Genomic DNA, 16,420 nt, shown 5'->3' with positions numbered 1-16,420 from the left:
ACATCATGGGGCCAGGAAAGAATGTGATATTTTTTGTATTTTATCAGTATGGGAATGTGTGGGAATCATAATATATTTTAAAAGAATTATCTGGCTAGGCGCGGTGGCTAACACCTGTAATCCCAGCACTTTGGGAGGCCGAGGAGGTTGGCTTGGTGGCAGGTACCTATAATCCCAGCTACTTGGGAGGCTGAGGCAGGAGAATCACTTGAACCCAGGAAGTGGAGGCTGCAGTGAGCTGAAATCACGCCACTGCCTTCCAGCCTAGGTAACAGCGCGAGACTCCGTCTCAAAAAAAAAAAAAAATTACCAGTGAAAGTCAGCATGATAATTAACTTAGATTCCTTATCTGGTATTTACAAGTCTCTAGGAACTCTCTGTATATGAATTACTTGATCTTTTGGTCTCATATCTTTATTTCAGTATTACATGACCAAGACACGTCATTCAGGAACTTTTTTTTTTTTTTTTTGAAATGGAGTCTCTGTCGCCCAGGCTGGAGTGCAGTGGCACAATCTCAGCACACTGCAGCCTCCACCTCCCAGGTTCTCCTGTCTTAGCCTCCCGAATAGCTGGGACTACAGGCGCCCGCCACCTCGCCTGGCTAGTTTTTTGTATTTTTTAGTAGAGACGGGGTTTCACTGTGTTAGTCAGGATGGTCTCGATCTCCTGACCTCTTGATCCGCCTGTCTCGGCCTCCCAAAGTGCTGGGATTACAGGCTTGAGCCACCGCGCCCGGCCTACACAGCTAATTTTTAAATTGTTTTGGAAATGAGGTCTCACTGTATTCCCCAGGCTGATCTTGAACTCCTGGCTCAAGCAATCCTTCCACCTTGTCCTCACAGTGTGCTGGAGTTATGACATAAGCCACTGTGCCTGGCCTAAATCTATCAATTGTTAATGTTAAGACATTAAGGGAGCCCAGTAAATGTGATAGAGAGGAAACTCGTGTAGAATTTGCCACTTACACTGTAGTAATGCATGAATGAGTCTGCTTTTAAATACTGATAAATCCTCTCCAGTTTTTTTGTTTGTTTGTTTCTAAAGGCAATGGGAATTGAGAGCAGGAGGGAGACAGGATAAAAGCATCTTAGGATAAGATTTGTTAATGAAGATTAACTAGAAATTTAAAATAAAATAGATACTTATTAATACTTTATTTCAGTAATCTAATCTTTTTGTTTCCTAGCCTCCTTCAAAGTTTCTGTTTTTGTATTTTTGTTTGTTTTAATTTACTTCTTTTTTTTTTTTTTTTGAGACAGGGTCTTGCTCTGTCGCCCAGGCTGGAGTACAATGGCGTGATCCTAGCTCACTGTAACCTCGACCTCCTGAGCTCAAGTGATTTACTCACCTCAGTCTCCTGAGTAGCTGGGACTACAGGCATGCGCTACCATGCCTGACTAATTTTTTATTTTAATTTCTTTTTTTAGTTGAGACAAGATCTCACTGTGTTGCTCAGGCTGGTCTGAAACTCTTGGGCTCAAGTGATCATCCTGCCTTGGTCTCCCAAAATGCTGCAATTACAGGTGTGAGCCACGTAACCAAGGGTTGTTTTTTCTTTTAAGTTAATGTGAAAGAAAAGTCTGCTTTTGTTTCTTACCTTCTCTATTCCTTGATTATAAGCTACCTTTCTTCAGCCAGTTTTCTTTACAACAGGAAAAAGAAGATGTCCCTGTGGAAATGTCGAATGGTGAACCAGGGTGCCACTACTTTGAGCAGCTCCATTACAATGACATGTGGCTGAAGGTTGGCGACTGTGTCTTCATCAAGTCCCATGGCCTGGTGCGTCCTCGTGTGGGCAGGTGAGTGTCATTGAAATAGGGAAGATGAGGTTGAATCTGAGAAATTTGGAACCAGTAGAAATTAATCACCCTTTGGATGAAGACAAAAGTCCTTCCCCTGATAGTTTCTCCAGCTGCTTCTCACACCACATTCCCCTCCAACCACACTTTCTTCTTTAAATTATCCCTCTGGGCTCTTTTGTTTTCTTCCGCTATTTACAGAACTCTCAGCTCAGAAATCTCCCTGCCTACTTCATATGGTAAACTACTTTACCATACATTTGAAGTGACACTTCCTTAAAAGGAAGTCTTTCCTGTTCATTGCAGAGTGGGTTAATTCTCCCTTTTGCGCACTCTCAAAGCACCACATATTTCCTTCTCAGTGTATATATCACATATTGGTGTTCATTATGTTATTGTCAGGTTTCACCCTTGTAGTCCCTGCTCAAATCATAGTGCATGAAACATAATAGGGGCTCAGATATTTGATGAACAAGTAAATGATAAAAGGATGACAGTATGGTTGGATGGCAAACAGCAGAGTCTGGTATCAGGTTGGGTAGGAGAGGATAGTGGTTAAGAACAGTAGTTCATTCCCTAAGTCCCAGCTCTGTTAGTTGTATGTCCTTAGGTGAATGATTTACCCCTCCGGGCTTCAGTTTCCTTATCATATCTGTTCATCATTCAGTAAGCATTTATTATACCTACTGTTTACCAAGCTCTGAGGATACATTAGTTAATAAAACAGACAAATATTCTTAGTCCTGGGGAGCTTTTTTCTAGTGTGAAGACAAACAATAAACATCTTGAATAAGTAAAGTGTATAGTATGTTAGATCATAATACCTGCTATAGAAAAAATAGAGCAGAACAAGGGGAGAAGAGGGTCCCGTGGTCAGAGCAGGGATAATGGTTTATATAGGCCTCACTGAGAAGTTGCCAGCTGAACCAACACTTGAAGAAACTGAGAAAGTGAATAATGTGAATATACAGGGAGAAAAGATTCCAGGAAGTGGGAACAGCCAGGGAACACCTGAGGAGAAGCATGCCAGGCCTGTTTGTTGCTAGGAGAGTGAGCCATTCATGAGTTAGTAAGAGATAAGTGCCAGGGGTAGGGTACATATCACATAGGGCCTCAGAGACCATTATAGGGATTTGGGTTTTTACTGAGTTACATGGAGTGCCATCCGATTGTTTCAAGCGCAGAGTGACATTTGATTTAGATCTTAATAGGATTGTTCTGCCTATTGGTTGTTGAGAATAGACTGTAAAAAGTCAAGGTAGAAGCAAGGAGATCTACCACCTAGGATGCTATTGCAATAATCCAGGCAAGAACGATCATGCTTCAGACCAGGGTGATTGCAAAAGATAGTATTTTGAAGGTCAGATTAATAGTATTCTTGATAAATGGAGTGTGGGGTCTGAGAAAGATTAAAAAGTCAAGGGTGACTCCTGTGTGTAAGCCTGAGAAACTGGAAGGGTGCAGTTACCATTAACCGAAATAAGTGTGATACTTCATGTCAGGAATCACGATAATATGGAGCAATAATCCACCTTTAAACACGGGCTTTGCAACTTAGTTCACATCCGAAAAAAAAAAAAAAAAATATGGAGCAATAATAATGTCAACTCTGTGGGTTAGTTGTCAACAATAATGACTTTCATCAAATTCTCAAGGGGTGAAGGGGCACTAGATCCCTTTTTTTTTTTTTTTTTTAAGACAGTGTCTGGTTCTGTCACCTAGGCTGGAGTGCAGTGGCATGATCTCAGCTCACTGCAACATCCACCTCCTGGGCTCAAGCCATCTTCCCACCTCAACCTCCCAAGTAGCTGGGACTATAGGTGCATACTGCCACGGCTAGCTCATTTTTGTATTTTTGGTGGAGATGGGGTTTCACCATGTTGCCCAGGCTGGTCTTGAACTCCTGAGTAATTTGCCCACCTTGGCCTCCCAAAGTGCTGGGATTACAGGTGTGAGCCACTGTGCCCAGCAAGGGGTATTAGATCTTGACCTTCAAAAAGATTATAAACCACTGTCTTAAAGGAATGTCTGCCACTCATGTGATCTGACCCCAAATATTGATGGTTTATGTCTTCGTTTGGTTCACAAGTCCAATGACAAATGCTTAGTTCTGTTTTCATCATGAACGTCTCAGGAAGAAAACCTGATCATTAGATGAAGCTATTAAGTTTTGTGCCTTGCTATTACGTTGAATTTTTTTTTTCTCTTGGACAAATAGCCAAAGGTTCCTTTCTCTTTTTCTAAGTATCTTGCATGTGTTTAATGAGGGAAAAATTAATGAAGTTGTCTTACCAAAACAGCCAGTGAAACTCCTCTGAATGGTACACATTACTAACTTTTTGGTTAATGGAATTTTTGTTAGATGAATCCTTCAAGAAGGAAACTATTTTAATGTAATTTATATATTTTTCTCCCCAAGAATTGAAAAAGTATGGGTTCGAGATGGAGCTGCATATTTTTATGGCCCCATCTTCATTCACCCAGAAGAAACGGAGCATGAGCCCACAAAAATGTTCTACAAAAAAGAAGTATTTCTGAGTAATCTGGAAGAAACCTGCCCCATGACATGTATTCTCGGTAGGTATTTGTGCTTTTTTATTTAATAGTGTTTATTCCATCAAAATTGATTGAATACTACTTCTGTGCTACGCACTGTCCTAGGTGTTAGGTATACAGCAGTGCCCAAATCTAAATCTCTGTTCTCTTATGTTGGGGCAGAGGTTGGGGAGTCAGTAAATAAATTAAAAAATAAATGTATAGAATATCAGGCGGTAATTAGGGCACAACCAAACCTCTCACCTCAGCCTTCCGAGTAGCTGGGATGATAGGCATGCCACCACCACACTGAGCTAATTTTTGAAGGATAGTTTTCCTAGATACAGAATTCTCCATTGATAGTTTTTTTGTTCTTGTCTTTCATCAAGTTTGGGGAGTTTTTGGCCATTTCTTCAAATATTCTTTCTGCTCCTTTCTCTGCTTCCTTCTGGAACTCCCATTGTACTTACGTTGGTACATTTAATGGTGCCTCACAGGTCTCTCAGACTCCTCATTTTTCTTTACCTTTTTTTCCTTTCTGCTCCTCAGACTGGATAGCTTCAAATGACCTGTCTTCAGGTGCCTTCATTCTCTGCCTCTTCAAATCTTCTGTTGAACCCTTCTAATAAATTTTTCATTTCAGTTACTGTACTTTTCAGCCCCAGAATTTAGTTTTTGTAATTTGTCTCTTCATTTATATTCACTATTTGCTATGACATTTTACTGGTTTCCTTTAGACCTTTGAGTATATTGAAGACAGTTGATTTAAGGCCAGGCACAATGGCTCACACTTGTAATCCCAGCACTTTGGGAGGCCGAGGCGGGTGGATCACCTAAGGTTGAGAGTTTGAGAACAGCCTGCCAACATGGTGAAACCTTGTCTCTGCTAAGAAAAAAAAAAAAAATTAGCTGGTCATGGTGGCACATGTCTGTAATCCCAGTTACTGTGGAGGCTGAGGCAGAGGCAGAGGCTGCAGTGAGCCAAGATCATGCCACTGTACTCTAGCCTGGATGACAGAGCGAGACCGTCTCGGAAAAAAAGACAATTGATTTAAAGTCTTTGTTTAGTAAGTCCAGTGTCTGGAATTTCTCAGGAACAATTTCTGTTCATTTTGTTCTTTCCTATGAATGGGCTGTACCTTCTTGTTTCTTTGCATGCCTGATAATTTTTTGTTGAAAACTGCTCATTTTGGGTATTGTAATGTGATAACTCTGGAAATCAGATTCTCCCCGTCCTCAGGCTTTGTTCCTACTACTTGTTATAGGATATGGTTGTTTGTTCAGTGACTCTTCTAAACTTTTGTTTGTTTGTTTGTTTGTTTTAAAGATTGTATTTTTGGCTGGGCACAGTGGCTCACGCCTTTAATCCCAACACTTTGGGAGGCTGACGTGGGCAGATTGCTTGAGCCCAGGAGTTCGAGACCAGCCTGGGCAACATGGCGAAACCCTGTCTCTACAAAATATACAAAAATTATCGAGGTGTGGTGGTCTATACCCATGGTCCCAGCTATTCAGGAGGCTGAGGTGGTAGGATCACCTGAGCCCAGGGAGGTCAAGACTGCAGTGAGCCATGATCATGCCACTGCACTTCAGCCTGGGCAACACAGTGAGACCTGTCTCAAAAAATAAAAGATTGTTGTTGTTGTTATTGTATGTGGTTACTATAGTCTCTGTTCTGTAAGTGATTTGACAGAGGTTTTCGTAAATACTTGAGCCAATAAAGCCACAAAACTCCCAGTCTTCACAGCTGACTTCTCTATGTATGGTGGAGCACACCTTCAACACTCAGCCATGCAGATTACAACTCTGCTTTGCCTTTACTTCCTACTTATGCAGAGCTTGAAAGTCAGCCAGAAATGAGATCTTAGGGCCTTCTTAGGTCCTTTCTGAGCATGTACGCTATTGTTGGCATGTGTGTGGCCTTCTAGGCTCCCAGGAATGTGTGGAAACTTTTCAAAACCCTATTCCCCAAAGCATCTCACTCCCCATCTTTTCCTCTGAGGCCTTTTGTCCTATCTGCTGTTAGCCCCAACTGATACCCTTTGTCCCAACTGGCAACAGCTGGTTCATTTGACTTTAAATGTGCTGTGATTTGAATGTTTGTGCCCCCTTCAAAATTCATGAGTTAAAATGTAATCCCTAGTGCAACAGTGTTGGTAAGTGGGGCCTTTTAGGAGATGTTTAGGTCATGAGGGCTTGTCCTCATGAATACAATATTGCTTTTATAAAAAGTGCTCATGGCCGGGTGCGGTGGCTCAGGCCTGTAATCCCAGCAGTTTGGGAGGCCAAGGCAGGCGGATCACGAGGTCAGGAGATCGAGACCATCCTGGCTAACACGGTGAAACGCCATCTCTAGTGAAAATACAAAAAATTAGCCAGGCGTGGTGGCGAGCGCCTGTAGTCCCAGCTACTCAGGAGGCTGAGGCAGGAGAATGGCGTGAACCCAGGAGGTGGAGCTTGTAGTGAGCTGAGACCGCGCCACTGCACTCTAGCCTAGGCGACAGAGTGAGACTGTGTCTCAAAAAAAAGGGGGCTCATGTAAAATGGGTCTACTCTGTCTGAATGGATTTGTTGTCTCTTATACTCTTGCCCTCTGCCTTCTGCCATATGATGATATAGCAAGAAAGCCCTTGCCAGATGCTGGCGCCTTTATCTTGGATTTTCCAGCCCCAGAACTATGAGAAAACTGTTCTTTATAAATTACCCGGTCTGTGGTATTCTGTTACAGCAGCACAAACAGACTAAGACAAAATGTTTTTGACAAAAGAACCTAGACACTTCACCCTGAGAGAATTCCTGGTTAAGCAAAATAAAGGCAAGCACTTTGCATTAGTGTTTAGAAAGCTGCCTGACAGGTCAAAACAGATGACCACAGTTCTTTGGGCATAGAGCTGTTTTGCTTCCTCTATCACCACAATCTTACACCAGGAATAGAGGCTGCCATCTTCAAGGCTGCCACTGAGACAGAAGGTAAGAGATGGAGTGAGGGTAAGTTAAAATGCCACAAAGCTCTCCTGTCAAGTTTCAGTCTTTTTTTCTTTTCTTTTATTTATTTATTTATTTATTTATTTTTTGAGGTGGAGTCTTGCTCTGTTGCCCAGGCTGGAGTGCAGTGGCCGGATCTCAGCTCTCTGCAAGCTCCGCCTTCCGGTTCACGCCATTCTCCTGCCTCAGCCTCCCGAGTAGCTGGGACTACAGGCGCCCACCATCTCGCCCGGCTAGTTTTTTGTATTTTTTAGTAGAGACGGGGTTTCACTGTGTTAGCCAGGATGGTCTCAATCTCCTGACCTCGTGATCTGCCCGTCTCGGCCTCCCAAAGTGCTGAGATTACAGGCTTGAGCCACCGCTCCCGGCCCACTTTTTTTCGTAATTAAGCATTTGCTCAGTTGCTGTAAACCTTGACTATCTTACAGAGTTCCAATAAAGTTTATTCTGCTTTTTTCACTGTTTCTTTGAAGGAATGTCCTTTAGCGCTCACTACTCCTTCATTTTCACTGACATAACTTGGAGTAATTTCTTCCTAAAGATGCCTGTTAGAATGTGTTACATTCTGGCCAGGCATGGTGGCTCGTGCCTGTAATCCCAGCACTTTAGGAGGTTAGGCAGGCAGATCACCTGAGATCAGGAGTTAGAGACCAGCCTGGTCAACGTGGTCAACTTCACCTTGGCCAGGCACGGTGGCTCATGCCTGTAATCCCAGCACTTTGGGAGGCCGAGGTGGGCGGATCATGAGGTCAGGAGTTCAAGATCAGCCTGGCCAATATGGTGAAACCCCGTCCCTACTAAAAATACAAAAATAAGTCAGGTGTGGTGATGTGCACCTGTAATCCCAGCTACTAGGGAGGCTGAGGCAGGAGAATCGTTTGAACCCGAGAAGTGAAGGTTATAGTAAGCCGAGATCAAGCCACTGTACTCCAGCCTGGGTGACAGAGCAAGACTCTGTGTAACAAAAAAAAGGAAAGAAAGAAAATGTGTTGTATTCTACAGTTTATATACCAGTTTTATATCCAGGATCTCATTTAATTCTCAACATGACCCTGAAAGAAAGATGCTGATATTGTCAGAAAGGTGAAGTTACTACCCAAGGAGTGGGCCAGAACTAAAACCTAGGTTGTCTTTTGAGAATTAAAGGAGATGCCAGCAATATTAGGTATACAGGCATACAATGAAATATAAGTAACTTCATCTTGAGATAAAACCCAAAAGAAAATGCATCTTGTAATCACAAAGTGGGATTTCAGCCTAGCTTGTGGAATTCACTGTCCCCAGCCTCCAAGGATAAAGGGTTTTGTTATATAAGCTTTAGAGAATGTATAATTTCATTGTATTAACTATAAACACTATTAAATGTAAATCACATTTTTGTACTTTTTTGTCTCTGAAATAGAAGTTTTGAAGATAATTAGATGAGGTATCATTTTTTCATCTTCCGTTACATACATAGAAGGAGACAGTCCTGGTTTTCCAACGGTTCTTTTTTCAGTTTTGTTGAAGATTTGTTTTCATTAACTTAAACAGTAATCAAGCCGGGCACAGTGGCTGACACCTGTAATCCGAGCACTTTGGGAGGCTGAGGCAGGTGGATCACTTGAGATCAAGGAGTTCAAGACCAGCCGGTCCAACATAGTAAAACCCCATCTCTACTAAAAATACAGAAAAATTAGTCAGTTGTGGTAGCGCATGCCTATAATCCCAGCTACTCAGGAGGCTGAGGGAGGAGAATCGCTTGAACTTGTGAGGGAGAGCTTACAGTGAGCTGAGATCACTCCACTGGACTCTAGCCTGAGTGACAGGGTGAGACTCCATCTCAAAAAAAAAAAGAACTTAAACAGTAATCAGATGGCCACATCTGGCAGATGGTACCTCTACGCTTAACCCCTTAGGTGATAAAATTTCCAGGAACCTGGGCTCTTGAAACATGCCAATTCCTAATTTATTTGCAGATTTTGTTCCCTTCACAGTAGATTTTTATGACGTTTCATTAATTTAAAAACTGTCCTTAGTAAGGCAAGGAAAATAAAAGATCTAAAGATTTGAAAGGAAAAACAAAAGGGCCATTTTTTTTTCCAAAAACATTAGGTATGTAGAAAATCCAAAAGATATTCAGATAAACTATTAAAATTAGTAAATGAAAATATGAAGTAGTTTTTTTTTTTTTTTTTTTTTTGAGACAAGATCTCGTTTTGTTATCCAGACTGGAATGCAATGGTACAATCATAACTCACTGCAGCCTCCAACTCCTAGGTGCAAGCAATACTCCCATCTCAGCCTTCCAAGTAGCTGGGACTATAGGGATGTACCATCACTCCCAGCTAATTTTTTTTTTTAATTTAATTTATTTTTTGTGGAGATGAGGTCTCCCTGTTGCCCAGGCTGGTCTCAAACTCTTAGCCTCAAGCATCCTCCCTGCTCAGCCTCCCGAAAGTGCTGGGATTATAGGCATGAGCCACCTTACCTGGCCCCAATATTTCTATTTCTGTATCCATATCCCATCAGTGAGCAATTAGAAAATTATTACCATTTGCATTCAATACCTAGGAATATATCTTTTTTTTTTTTTTTTAAGATGGAGTTTCCCTCTTGTTGCCCAGGCTGGAGTGCAATGGCGCAATCTCAGTTCACCGCAACCTCCGCCTCCCAGGTTCAAGCTATTCCCCTGCCTCAGCCTCCTGAGTAGCTGGGACTACAGGCATGTGCCACCACACCAGGATAATTGTTTGTATTTTAGTAGAGACGGGGTTTCACCATGTTGGCCAGGATGGTCTTGGTCTCCCGACCTCGTGATCTGCTGGCCTCAGCCTCCCAAAGTGCTGGGATTATAGGCGTGAGCCACTACACCTGGCCAATCCTTTTTTTCTTTTTGAGACAGAGTCTCGCTCTGTCGCCCAGGCTGGAGTGCAGTGGCACGATCTCGGCTCACTGCAACCTCCGCCTCCTGGGTTCAAGCGATTCTCCTGCCTCAGCCTCCCTAGCAGCTGGGACTATAGGCGTGTGCCACCATGCCCAGCTTATTTTTGTATATTTAGTAGAGACGGGGTTTCACCATGTTGGCCAGGATGGCCTTGATCTCTTGACCTCGTGAGGTGCCCGCCTCAGCCTCCCAAAATGCTGAGATTACAGGGGTGAGCCATGGTGCCCGGCTAAGAACAAATCTTTAAAAGATAGCCAATGTGGTGGCTCACGCCTGTAGTCCCAACACTTTGAGAGGCCAAGGTGGGAGAGTCACTTCAGACCAGGAGTTCAAGACCAGCCTGGACAACAGAATGAAACTCTTTCTACCAAAAAAAACAAACAAACAAAGAAGCACAGATGTGTAGGGTACCTGCACATGCACACATACACACACAACTATAAGAAAATTATTGAGAAATTGAAGACAAATATATGAAAGTTATCCATCATATTTATAGCTGGAAAATTCAATATTATTAAGATATCAGTTCCCCCCAAATTGATCTGTTGGTTCATTGCAGTACCAATAAAAATCCAGCAGGTCTTGATAATTTTTTAATACTTTATTAAATGAAGTTTTCTAAACTTTCGTCTTTTCCCTGTCTTTCGGGGGGTTGGTCAGAGCCCCAAGTCAGGACACACAGATACCACCTCCATTCCAAAGCCACGAATCACTTTTACTCTTTGGTTGTCAACAGAATTATTATTTTTTCCTAATGTCTATTTTTCCTTCGATAAAATATGGAAAATTGTAATTATCTCTTTTCTGAATTAAAAGGCCTTTGAATTATGTAAATAAAGTGCTGTGTAAGTTCAAAGCAGTGATAGTAATTGTAGCTATTTTAAGCTTTGGAAATATTTCTGACCTGTTTTTCATGTACATGTTTAATAAGTTGTTAGCTATGAACATTCCTGTTAAGGTCAAGAGCAAACTAGGGATGTTCTGGCTGGGTGCGATGGCTCATACCTGTAATCCCAGCACTTTGAGAGGCCAAGGTGGGCGGATCACCTGAGGTCAGGAATTCGAGACCAGCCTGGTCAACACGGTGAAACTCCATCTCTACTAAAAATATAAAAATTAGCTGGGCGTGGTGGCAGGGGCCTTTAACCCCAGCTACTGGGGAGGCTGAGGCAAGAGAATCACTTGAACTCGGGAGGTGGAGGTTGCAGTGAGCCAAGATTGAGCCACTACACTGCAGCCTAGCGACAGAGCAAGACTCTGTCTCAGAAAAAAAAAAAAGAAAAGAAACAAACAAAATAGGGATGTCCTTATCACACTTATTTAACATTGTTCTAGAGGTATTAGCCAGTGGAGTTAGAAGAAACAGAAGCCGGGCGCGGTGGCTCAAGCCTGTAATCCCAGCACTTTGGAGGCCGAGACGGGTGGATCACGAGGTCAGGAGATCGAGACCATCTGGCTAACACGGTGAAACCCCGTCTCTACTAAAAAATACAAAAACTAGCCAGGCGAGGTGGCGGGCGCCTGTCGTCCCAGCTACTCGGAGGCTGAGGCAGGAGAATGGCGTAAACCCAGGAGGCGGAGCTTGCAGTGAGCTGAGATCCGGCCACTGCACTCCAGCCTGGGCGGCAGAGCGAGACTCCGTCTCAAAAAAAAAAAAAAAAAAAAAAGAAAAACAGAAGTCTAAAATAAGAAAAGTAAGGAGGTGAAAAATCAAGAGCATCAACTAAGAAATCATGGCAAACAGTAAGAGAAATAAGATAATTGGGCCGGGCGCGGTGGCTCAAGCCTGTAATCCCAGCACTTTGGGAGGCCGAGACGGGCGGATCACAAGGTCAGGAGATCGAGACCATCCTGGCTAACACGGTGAAACCCCGTCTCTACTAAAAAATACAAAAACTAGCCGGGCGAGGTGGCGGGGCCTGTAGTCCCAGCTACTCGGGAGGCTGAGGCAGGAGAATGGCGTAAACCTGGGAGACGGAGCTTGCAGTGAGCTGAGATCCGGCCACTGCACTCCAGTCCGGGCGACAGAGCGAGACTCCGCCTCAAAAAAAAAAAAAAAAAAAAAAAAGATAATTGAATATAAATAAATAACAAATCTATTATCTTAAAAGATTCAATACTGGTAAGATAAAATACCTTAGATAAACTTAACAAGATATATGCCACATCTGTATGAAAAAAGTTTTAAAATGTTATTGAACGAATGCTTAAACAAATTGCAAAGCAATACCATAGGCCTAGATAGGTTTCAACGTCATAAAGATATCCATCCTCCCTAAATTAATCTTTAATATGATCCCATTAGATATACCAGTGGGAATTTGCTTGTGAGGAAGTTGATACTACATGAACTCATTTTAAAAATCATATTGAAGGCCAGGCACAGTGGCTCATACCTGTAATGCCAGCACTTTGGGAGGCCAAGGCAGGCAGATCACGAGGTCAGGAGATCAAGACCATCCTCAATAACATGGTGAAGCCCTGTCTCTATTAAAAATACAAAAAATTAGCCCAGCGTGGTGGTGGGCACCTGTAGTCCCAGCTTCTTGCTTCTTGGGAGACTGAGGCAGGAGAATGGCGTGAACCGGGGAGGCAGAGCTTGCAGTGAGCCGAGATTGCTCCACTGCACTCCGGCCTGGGCAACAGAGCAAGACTCCATCTCAAAAAAATATTTTTTTTTTTTTTAAGAAACTTAGAATTGGGCACAGTGGCTCACTCCTGTTATCAATCCCAGCACTTTGGGAGGCCAAGGTGGGTGGATCAATTGAGCCTAGGAGTTTGAGACCAGCCTGAGCAAAATGGCAAAACCCCATTTCTACAAAAAGTACAAAAATTAGCTAAGTGGCAATTACCTGTAGTCGCAGCTACCCGGGGTGGGCGGCTGAGGTGTGCGAATCGCTTGAGCCCAGGAGATTGAGGCTGCAGTGAGCAGCTGTCATCTTACCACTGCACTCCAGGCTGGGCAACAAAGTGAGACCCTGTCTCAAAAAAAGAAAAACTCAGGAAAATTCTGAAAAGTATAGTGAAAGGGGATCTATCCTTACCAGATATTAAAACTTTTAGCACTGTAACAATTAAAACTATGTATGAGTAAACAGGTTATTTGAACAAAATAGAAAGTTTAGCAAATATAATATATGGTAAAAGTGGCATATCAGATAAGTGGGGAAAGATGTATTTTTCTCCAAATGGTGTTTGGAAATTCAGTAACCACTTGGAAAAATAAAATTGTAGCCATATCCCACATCTTAACTTCAAGATAGATTCCCAGATGAATTATAAATTAAAATAAACATGAAATTAACAAATATACCAAAAGAAACCATGGGAAAGAAATTTTGTTAATCTCTGACATAAAAGCCAGAACTCATACAATAAAATACTGATAAATTCAACTATATAAAAATGGAAAATATCTATACGACCAAAACTGGCAAAAACAAAAATGACAATCTTGAGAAAATATTTGCAATGTTTATCATAGACAAAGATCTGATTTTCCTTGTAGATGAAGAGCTCCTATAAAGCAATTAGATGAAGATCAATATCCAGCAAGAAAATAGGCAAAGAAGATAAGGGAGAGCAGAAATAAATACTAGAGCCCAGTGTGATGATGACTCACGCCTGTAATGCCAGCACTTTGGGAGGACGAGGTGGGCGGATCAGTTGAGGTCAAGATTGGGAGAGCAGGCCGGGTGCGGTGGCTCAAGCCTGTAATCCCAGCACTTTGGGAGGCCGAGACGGGCGGATCACGAGGTCAGGAGATCGAGACCATCCTGGTCTACACGGTGAAACCCCGTCTCTACTAAAAAAAATACAAAAAACTAGCCGGGCGAGGTGGCAGCGCCTGTAGTCCCAGCTACTCGGGAGGCTGAGGCAGGAGAATGGCGGGAACCCGGGAGGCGGAGCTTGCAGTGAGCCGAGATCGCGCCACTGCACTCCAGCCTGGGCGACAGAGCGAAACTCCGTCTCAAAAAAAAAAAAAGATTGGGAGAGCAGCCTGGCCAGCATGGTGAAACCTTGTCTGTACTAAAACTACAAAAATTAGCTGGACATGTTGGTAGGCATCTGTAGTCCCAGCTACTCGGGAGACTGAAGCAGGAGAATCACTTGAACCCAGGAGGCAGAGGTTGCAGTGAGCCAGAATCGCACCACTGCGTTCCAGCCTGAGTGACAGAGTGAGACTCCATCTTAAAAAAAAAAGAAACTACCAGTAATTCTTAAACAAATGAAAATATACCTGGCTGGGCACGGTGGCTCATGCCTGTAATCCCAGCACTTTGGGAGGCGGATCACCTGAGGTCAGGAGTTCGAGACCAGCCTGGCCAACATGTTGAAACCCCATTTCTACTAAAAAAAAAAAAAAAAAAAAAAAAATTAGCCGGTCATGGTGGCACACGCCTGTAATCCCAGCTGCTCGGGAGGTTGAGGCAGGATAATTGCCTGAACCCGGGAGGCAGAGGGAGGCTGAGGCAGGATAATTGCCTGAACCCAGGAGGCAGAGGCTGCGGTGAGCTGAGATCAAAAAAAAAAAAAGAAAAGAAAATATACCCAACCTCAGCCATTAGAGAAATGCCAGTTAAAGCTACCCAGATACTTTTTTCCTTTCTTTTTCTTTTTCTTCTTTTTTTTTTTTGAGATTACGTATCAAATTGTCAAAGATACAGAAAATGTTTCTCACTAGTTGACAACAACATGAGGAAATGGTATCTACCTACTTTGTGGTAGTCTGTGAATTAGGACACCCTTTATGGAAGGCAATTTGGTAATACTTACAAAAATTTAAAAAGTGTATACATACCCTTTGACTCAGCTTTTATACTTCTAGAAATTTATGCTTCATATGTATTCACCTATGTGCAAATTGATATGTCTTAAATTATTTATTTCAGCATTGTTTAGCATCAGCAGAAGAGCAAACATGGGGAAACAACATAGATACCCATCAACAGGGAACTAGTTGAATAAACCTAGTACATTCATACAAGCTGTGATCTCCAAGACATATTATTTTGTGACAAAATTCAGGTGCAAAACGGTTTTAAGTAATATGCTACCATTTATGGGAGTTTTTTATTGTTTTATATAGGTCATAAAATTCATTTTAACTTTTTTTTTTTTTTTTTTTTTTTTTTTGAGACGGAGTCTTTGCCACCCAGGCTGGAGTCAGCGGCCTTTTTTTTTTTTTTTTTGAGATGGAGTCTTTCTCTGTCACCCAGGCTGGAGTCAGTGGCACAGTCTCGGCTGCCCACAACCTCTGCCTCCCAGGTTCAAGTGATTCTCCTGCCTCAGCCTCCTGAGTAACTGGGATTACAGGTGCATGCCACCACGCCTGGCTAATTTTTGTATTTTTAGTAGAGACGGGGTTTCGCCATGTTGGTGGTGCTGGTCTCAAACTCCTGACCTCAGGTGATCCACCCGCCTTGGCCTCCCAAAGTGCTAGGATTACCATGCCCAGCCTTAACTATTTTTAAATACACAGTTCAGTGGCTTTAAGTCCATTGACAATACCATACAGCCATCGCCACTGTTCATTTCTAGAATTTTTTCGTTATCCCAAATAAAAACTTTGTACCCGTTAAACAACTCTTTATTTTCCCCTTCCCCCTGGCCCTAAGAATCTCTGTTCTACTTTTTGTTCATGAATTTTGCCTATTCTAGATACTGCGTGTAAGTGGAATCATGCAATATTTGTCCCTTTGTATCTGGCGTATTTAGCATAATGTTTTCAAGGCTTATCCATGTTATACCGTATATCAGAATTTTATTCCTAAGGCTGTATATTCCATTATATGTATACTACATCTGTTAATGGACATGTAGGTTGTTTTCACATTTTAGCTATTGTGAGTAAAAGTGCTCTTATCAGTGGTTTACAAGTAAGTATTTGATTCTCTGATTTCTTTTAGATATATACCTAGAAATAGAATTGCTAGGTCTTATGGTAACTCAGTGTTTAACTTTTTGGAGCAACTGCCTAACTGTTTTTTGTTTTTTTTTTTAGTATTTTTTTTTTTTTTTAGTAGAGACGGGGTTTCACCATGTTAGCCAGGATGGTCTCGATCTCCTGACCTCATGATCCGCCCGTCTCGGCCTCCCAAAGTGCTGGGATTACAGGCTTGAGCCACCGCACCCGGCCTACAACTGCCTAACTGTTTTCCACAGCAGC

The 16,420-nt window shown here is 42.5% G+C and overlaps 1 protein-coding gene across 35 annotated transcripts in view; it reads left to right on the top strand.

Annotated features, from left to right (window-relative positions):
• The window catches only part of PBRM1 (polybromo 1), a 152,136-nt gene that overhangs the window by 113,293 nt on the left and 22,423 nt on the right, over positions 1-16,420 (top strand). For all 35 annotated transcript variants that reach the window (XM_033210031.1, XM_033210036.1, XM_033210004.1 and 32 more), the window contains 2 exons: positions 1,657-1,802; positions 4,222-4,379. In XM_033210031.1, the coding sequence (XP_033065922.1) occupies positions 1,657-1,802; positions 4,222-4,379 (304 nt within the window). The remainder of the gene's footprint in view (positions 1-1,656; positions 1,803-4,221; positions 4,380-16,420) is intronic.

Source organism: Trachypithecus francoisi, unplaced genomic scaffold (assembly GCF_009764315.1).
Source record: "Trachypithecus francoisi isolate TF-2019V2 unplaced genomic scaffold, Tfra_2.0 Lachesis_group0, whole genome shotgun sequence".
Lineage (NCBI taxonomy): Eukaryota > Metazoa > Chordata > Mammalia > Primates > Cercopithecidae > Trachypithecus > Trachypithecus francoisi.
This window is presented reverse-complemented; position numbering and strand designations above follow the sequence as displayed.